This window comes from Diachasma alloeum, unplaced genomic scaffold (genome assembly GCF_001412515.2).
Source record: "Diachasma alloeum isolate Michigan unplaced genomic scaffold, Dall2.0 Dall_scaffold_00433, whole genome shotgun sequence".
Taxonomy (NCBI): Eukaryota; Metazoa; Arthropoda; class Insecta; order Hymenoptera; family Braconidae; genus Diachasma; species Diachasma alloeum.
This window is the reverse complement of record NW_021680572.1, coordinates 52,077-59,957: the sequence shown is the minus strand read 5'-3', so window position 1 is coordinate 59,957 and position 7,881 is coordinate 52,077. Positions and strand designations below refer to the sequence as shown.

Sequence of the window (7,881 nt, the reverse complement as noted above, 5' to 3'; positions counted from 1 at the left end):
AATTGAAATGTTATAATTAACTAGAAAATGGAAATGATCTTGGCACCAAATATTGGTTAATTATGTTATTTCATCATCACTCTGAAAATTAGGTCATGTAATCTTCCATTGTCAATCAAAATTGATCAAAAGCTCTAGTTACTATGCATTATTTTGCAGGATAGACGTTCCCTGGATTTAGTGCGCCGCAGAAAGCAATTTCCATCGCAATTTTCGATTTGATGTACCCAATTTTTGCGCCAGTAAAAATTTATATATTTTCCAATTTTTCACATCAAAGAGGCTACTTAAGGAAGGAAAACCAATGAAGGATTTCGTACTTATCAGTGAGCTCATGTTTCCCCAGAGGGTTTATTGATATTGTACTAAACCCATGTATCCCCTAACACATTTCGAGGTTTTAATGGCTTATCGCCGTGTGATGTATCCAAGGAAAATCCCAAACTCCTATATAACGAGACATGCCAGCAACATCGGCATGAGACTGTAACCATCTACTATACAGTTCGCTATGATCATAAAACGTACGACGATTTTATGAACCACTAGAATGTCAAGATGTCGGGCATCTTCAACGCAGGTGCACAACGGTGTCGGCTTCTTCAACTATGCTGTAGTGTCGATTTTCTCGGGATAACATAGACATAGCACCGAGACCCATAAAACATTGTAGAAGTTACGTTACGTGCGGATAGACAATCTGAGAATGCTCGTAAAAATCGCTGATGTATTCTTCACTGCAGCCACCATGTTGCTCTCAGTGCGGTGAGGAAATATTTAGTTATCCACGGGATATGGCGATTTTTAGGGGGACTCGCAGAGGAAAACATGTTTATTTTTAGGAATTTGCGGGGGTCTGAAATTCAACGTCTGGGAAATTCTAAAATCAAGTGGTTATGTGAGTAATTTTAATACGTAGAGAATAAAATCCCAAAACTTACCATGACCATAGGAGGGAATACTATAGCCATGTAGAAGAGACTTTTCCACTGATCCTACATAGTAATCCTCACTATGTCAGTTAATAAACACTACAGTGGCCTATGGAATGCTCTACTATATTGGACGTGCCCTGATGAAGCTATGGACTAATTTAGGACCAACTTTTGACGCCGTTATTGAGACGTCTACTTTGGTCCTCTGGACGGTCCAAGTATTTAATTTTAGGACTTTCGGGGACTTCAATTGTCAGTGTATTTGAAGTCTATAGGACGTCCTTCTCACAAGTATAAAAGATCCAATAGACGTCTAGAGAACGTCCAGCTAAGTCTCAGTGAAGACTAATAGGGGTCCTCAAGACGTTCTATGTAATTTAGAAGGCGTCAATTCGACGTCCATTAAACTACCTCAGACGCGTCAACAGGACGTCCACCGGAGTCTGATCGGGCTCTGACTTGGGTCCTCCGGACGTCAGATGTCATCTAGTAGGAGTCTGTTGAACGTCCAATAAAGTTTTACAGACGGGTCTACAGGACGTCCAACAGCGTTCTATTGGGCTCTAAGTCGGGTCCTCCGGACGTCAGGTGTAATTTAGTAAGGGTTTGTTAGACGTCCAACAATGTCTTATAGACGAGACTATCAGACGTCCAGCGGCGTCCCATTAGGCTCTATTCGGGTTCTCCAGACGTCAGGTGTAATTTAGTAAAGCTCTGTTAGACGTCCAACAATGTCTTATAGACGAGTTTACCAGACGTCCAGCGGCGTCCCATTAGGCTCTATTCGGGTCCTCCGGACGTCAGATGTAAATTAGTAAGGGTCTCTTAGACGTCCAACAAAGTCTTATAGACGAGTCTACCAGACGTCCAGCGGCGTCCCATTAGGCTCTATTCGGATCCTCTGGACGTCAGATGTAAATTAGTAAGGGTCTCTTAGACGTCCAACAAAGTCTAACATACGGGTCTACAGGACGTCCAACAGCGTCCCATTGGGCTCTAATTCGGGTCCTCCGGACGTCAGATGTAATTTGGTCAAGGCTTGTTGAACGTCGAGCAACGTATATGAAACCCGCGTCTCACTAGGCTGAGAATGGAGTCCCCAAGACGTCTGATGTAATTTATTAAGCGTCTATTGGACATCCAGCTGAGTACCTTGGAGGGCCAATGGGACGTACAGGGTTAATAATGAAGTCTGGTGGACGTTTCATAGGTCAATCAGTCTCTTGGACGTTCTACGAGACGTTCATGGGATGACTACCGGCCGTAACAAACAGAATTGGAACCCGGTCCCGCAGACCACAATAATTCTAATTTTCTTCTTCAAGTCTTTGATAACTTATTGTCCATCAAACGTCCACAGTGAGCCTATATTCAGTCCAATGGACTGACCAACCCACAGGGTCTAAAGCTATTCTAGCACACTAGGATAATGTTCAACGCCTCGATTTCCCTTCAGCCCACCCCAGTCAACCTAGCCAAATAATCAAGCTAGCGCAATGAGCGATAAGCGTTTCATTCGATTTTTTATTTTGTCGCGGTCGTCCAAACTGAAGCCATAGCGAGAATATACGTCACAAGCTCGATTCACGACCATTGAACGCTCATGATTTCCTCTTCAGCGTTTTCTCAATTACTTCAATCACTATAGTCACTGAGACAGATAATTCCAAACATGAATAAACTCTTTTATTATGTAATTCTATTACATTAGAACTTTCATTTCACATATTTAGCAAACCAACAAACTCTTACCCAAAAAGTCGTATTTCGAAAACATTATAATGTGTTGGAGGAAAGATAAAAAAAACATAAATAATATAAAAAAATGGCATAAATGAAGGAGAACATTAATGTATACATCTATGAAGAATGGTATTAATCGTCATCCCCCTTAACATTTGCATCAAACTTTTCCTCTGGACTCTTGCCGTCCATGTTCACACTGGCCTCTCCATCTTTTCCCCCTCTTCTTTTTCCTTCCTGTCCTCTTCATCATCGGCATCGTCATCGTCATCGTCCGTTGTACTGTAGACTTTCTCGGTAATCGGATTCTTCACATTCTCTTGAGTTACTGTGTCTTCTTCAGATTCATTTTCTCTAGATCTGTTCATTTGACATATTTGCACAGGATCTGCAACTTCAGTGCTCTTGGCTAATGCCCCCTTCCTTTGTTTTCGTTCTTTCTCGTTTTCTTTGTCCTTCTTTTTTCCTTCGCCCGATTTGACCTTCTTTTTTCCTTCACCTGATTAGACCTTCTTTTTTCCTTCACCTGACTTCTTCTCGTTTGCTTCCTCATTATCATCCAACGGCATGCTCTTTTTGTGCACTTCACGCAATTGCCAAGTGATTCGTTTCAGTTTTTCAGCAATATCTACCTCAGTGAGCCACACTTGTTTCTCCTTTTCCCATTTTAAAGCATTTAAAATATTCTTCATGGCTTCTTTGTAGATTGAAGTGATGAGAAACTCCTTGTCGGTCGAAGTCAACTGATATTTGTATGCATCAGCCCCCAAAAAATAGATTCAAAAGAGCTGCCACTTTCTTGGAGACTCCCCTTTCCTTCACCACGTGCTCCAAATCGGTCCTTTGGACGAAAATGCCAGCTCCACAATATACCTAGAGGCAAGTAATAATGAAATTAGTATCTAACATGACACTTTTCAAAGTAATTATCCCCATTCATAAATCAGAAAATTTTAAATTATTTTCTCAACCACGCCTGAAATGGATTTAAAATTTGTGTGGATATTTTTTAATGAAATTTTAATTACCAGTACTATAGAAATGAATGGGGAAGAGAGGAGTAAAATGATATTAGAATAGATGCAAAAAAAGCTGTAAAAAGACATACGTTCTACTATTTACGTCTATTTATAACTTTTTACACATCTTTTTCCCCCTATTATCAAACAAAAGCTATTGAAAAAGCATCAATACGTTATCCTCAGGTATATCGTCTGGCACATCATCTTCAGGTATTGTTTTTACAGCACAAGACATACTCTCTATGTCTTCACTTCTCTTAAAGAAATTGTCGTTAGTTTCTGAAAAACAACACAAAAAAGAATTCTCACACTCATTATCCTTTAAAACGATGCGCTAGTATGACAAGAATTGAAAAATAAACTATCTGAGCCCATGCATTGCTGAATATTATCCACCCCCGAACAAATATGTGTCAGTTTGTCAACAATAATTTTTTCATCTCATCCTTCTCGATCAATAAATGCTACGTTTGCTCTTTCAAACGTTTATTCTCACGCTCTAACTCATCATTCTTGTGTCTTAAAACTCCGACTTCTTGCTCCATAAGATCTGTCTGGCTCTCCCAGATGTTGAAGCATTTGCAATGCCGTGTACAGGGCTCTTCTGTATCATCTGGTCTCTGAGGTGCGACAGCAGTTCCCCTCACATGTGTTACCACCTTCTTCTTCATTTTGCCTGGATGGTCATCTTCATCGAGGGACTCGCCATTCGTATTCTTGTCGTCGTCCGTGTCCTTTCCATCATTTTTGTTCCTTTTTCCACCACCATTACCATCCTCGTCAGATTCCCCATTATTTTTAGTGTGATTTTTTCTTAGATTTGAACGTGTCCAACATCTTTTTTCCAGCAGCTGTCTTGGAATTTCGTTTGGCCTGAAGGTCTGCTGTCTGTAAGAATGAGTCGAGCAAACAAATGATGAATTCATTTATATCCTATTTTCCTTACAAAATTCAAAAAATTCTTCATTCCAAACCGATTTTGGAAAGAAAAGCAAACAGTAATTGAAGTAATTAATTCTTAGGAAGTGGGCCAATTCACCGAAGAATGATTTTATTCTTAGAACACTTGATTATCAACCAAAATGAAAGAATTGCTCGCCATGCGAGGCCTCTGGTCTTAATTCATGCAGACAATTCCCATTATATAATTCAACCTAAAAACTTTTAAGCTGAATGGGAAAAATCTGGAGAATAAATTCAAAATATAAATGATAAAATAAATTCTTATCGAAAATTGGCACAACTTTGGAAGAATATTTGTGATTGATTACTGTATATGTATATTATCATAGGAAAAATTGAAAGGTAAAATGGGAAATGTCATATTGACCCGAATCGTTTCTTATTAACTAATTTTTTTAACATTGAAAATCTCAAGATTGAGTGCAATTCAAAAATTTGTTACTACACACAAGTCTATCGGACGTTTCAGCGTCGAGTCTCGAGTCCAATCGACGTCCAACCATTTGGCCTTAAGTCTTGCGGGCGTTTGAGTATTCTATCGGAGTTTGACGGACGTCTAATTGTTCACACTCAAGTCCGGCTTAGTAATTTCCAAGTGAAATAATATAATTGAACATAAAATCGGTAATTACTAGAAGTGGGGTGCCTCGGGGTGGTTGAATTTTTTTTTATATCGAATCGAGTACGTCAGAAAGACAGCAATTATTGGCAATTTCGCCCAGATTTGTCTATATGAGTTGGTCTAATGCGTCAAATTTATTGGTAATCAACTTTTGTTTGGCTAACAGATGATTTGGTTTCAGGAAAAAATATATAATGTAAACTACTGATAAATCGAAAAGAATACTTACACGTGATTTTTTTACAGTGGATTTCTCTGTTTGGAGAAAAAATTTGTTGAATTTTTCACGATTTAGCTCTGTTGACGACCTGGATGGTGCTCTGAGTTTTTTGTCCTGAATTTTTCTAGTGAGCTTGTCTAGGGTTTCTAAACAATGCATAAAGCAATTGAAAAAAAACGATAAAATCATTGGTGTGTTCTTACGGACTAACTCTCGATGATTAAGACTAGAGTAGACTACTCAATGCGTTCCTAACCTTCGTAAATTATTTCAATTAGAACTTTCATATATATTTTAAATACCGCAATCATCAACTAATATTCACAGATCAATACACCGCAAAAAATAATATAAATAATAAAAATAACCTTTAAGGCCAATAAAAATAACCATTGAATATAAATAATGTTTCTTGTTCCCTTGGACCCTATATATTTCTTTTGCTGAAAGAGTTACTGTGTACATGTCATGATTAAAGACGAGGTCTGATGGACGTCCGGGAATTCTCACTCAAATGCTATGTATGTTAACGCGTTCGTAGTCGGGACTAGATATTGGGACGTTTAGAGAATTTAATATTGATAGAGAAAATTATCGTCTATTGAACGAAAGATAACGCAATCAATTTGAAACAACTATCTGATTGAAGATCGGGAAACCCCCAGATACCCTAGTAGTCCGGTGGACCACAGACACAATAAGCATGTGTTTTTGTTGATATTTTTTTTTTTTTTTTTCGTTGAGAAATCGGGGTTAGAAACGTCCTGTTTTACATAAAATGGATTTCCTGTTCAATCTCTCACACTTGTATGCTTTTTTTATGTGCATAATAAAAACCACGGTAAACAATGTTAATTTGTCTGAATAATTACCTGCCATAGCGAGGATGTACACATAAACCATGAAATCACCATCCTTGTATCCATAAGCACTCTTTGGCTTAAAATCACCGTTATTCAATAGCTTAAACTCTTTATAATTGTACCCATCGATTTGAAATAGTTCACTGGCTTCAAACTTGCGACGTGTATTATCAAGACAATCCTTACAAAGGACCCACATTTCTCCGCCCGCGTTTGCAGTCATTCTCCACAGATAGAATTATTATGATGATTCTTTACACAATAATTTATTTTATTCAGCCAGATCTCACTGGAATTATCCCCGAAAAATTACTACACCCCTTAATCACCCCACGATTATTGTAAGTCGCCTTTTCGATTATACTGACTGTGATCTTTGTGTGGAGCGTGCGGGCACTGTCTGCCGGCAGGTCTCAACTGGCACGAGCCGCACGTGTCATGGGTACCGTTCCCTCCAAAAACAAGACTCGCCATGCCCAAAAAGAGGGCGCCACTTGAACAACTGCCCCGTCGAAGTACTGTTCAGGATAAGCACATTTCAATTAGCCTGGATTCAGCTCATTTGCGGTGTGAGAATCAAATTCAGTTGCATTTTGGGAAACTGAAATGCGCTATCTGAGTACGCGTTAATGAGCAATATCCATTATCACTCATGGCTTCGCACAAGGCTGCATCGCGACGAAAGTCTGGTTGTCAAAGTCGATCAACTTTATGGAGACACAAAAAATTGGCGGAAAAATATAGCAAATTAAATAAAGAACATGGATATGTTCGGATTCCAAACATTCGACAGTTGAGAAAGGTAAGGTTATGTTGCCGACAGTTTAACGTTTAATTCACTATGACTAAATCAACATTGAATTACAAACTCGTAAATTACTTACAGACGTCAACTACAGCCAGCTGTTCTGTCAAAAAATATGAGGCTAGTAATTCGGCTCCTATAGACGACACAGGTAAAGCCTCAAATAAAAATTCAACTGAACCAGTGGGTAAAATTTTGTGATCGTCGTTTTTATTGTCTGACATTTATGTATTTATCGTAGAAAATACCAAAGAACGAGTGAACTGGAGCAGTGTTGAAAATGCTGAGTCCAATACAGGAATCTTTGCAACTAGTAGGAACTGTACTAATGGTGACAGTGATGAAGTCGATTTCCAGAGCAAGTGTGATAATGCTGATGGCATGATTGAGGTTAGGAAAATAATATTTTAGTTATTTCTGGTGACACCATTTTGAACTGTCATTGAATTTGACACTGAACTACCAATGGAACAGTGGGCTTTTGATTATGCTCAATTTTGGGGTCTTGTAGACGTCTGATGGGTTAAAAAGACGTTCTACGAATGTTTAGCTGTCCCTACTCGAGTCCAACGACCGTACGAGTGTACAGATTTGAGCCTGATGAACGTCCGATCGGTCCGACTCAAGTCTGATGAATGTTCAGTCGTTCACACTCGTGTCTAATGGACGTCTAAACGTCAGAACGTGACCATCTATTCCATACTCAAA

The 7,881-nt window shown here is 38.9% G+C and overlaps 1 protein-coding gene across 1 annotated transcript; it reads right to left on the bottom strand.

The window, feature by feature from the left end:
- Positions 1 to 2,872: 2,872 nt before the first annotated feature.
- On the bottom strand, positions 2,873 to 6,567 carry LOC107042271 (glutamic acid-rich protein). Its single transcript, XM_015263272.1, has 6 exons — positions 6,378 to 6,567; positions 5,594 to 5,651; positions 4,197 to 4,588; positions 3,873 to 3,979; positions 3,205 to 3,421; positions 2,873 to 3,144 (listed from the first exon to the last, which is right to left on the bottom strand). The coding sequence occupies exons 1-6, from the start codon at positions 6,565 to 6,567 to the stop codon at positions 2,873 to 2,875; spliced, it is 1,236 nt and encodes a 411-aa protein (XP_015118758.1).
- Between the last annotated feature and the right edge of the window lie 1,314 nt (positions 6,568 to 7,881).

Excerpts from the sequence above, each read along its gene's own strand:
- LOC107042271 (XM_015263272.1), bottom strand. The coding sequence starts at position 6,567 with ATGTGGGTCCTTTGTAAGGATTGTCTTGATAATACACGTCGCAAGTTT. Across the intron at positions 5,652-6,377 it reads GTACATCCTCGCTATGGCAG|AAACCCTAGACAAGCTCACT; the intron begins GTAATTATTCAG and ends TGCATTGTTTAG. Across the intron at positions 4,589-5,593 it reads AAACTCAGAGCACCATCCAG|ACAGCAGACCTTCAGGCCAA; the intron begins GTCGTCAACAGA and ends TCATTCTTACAG.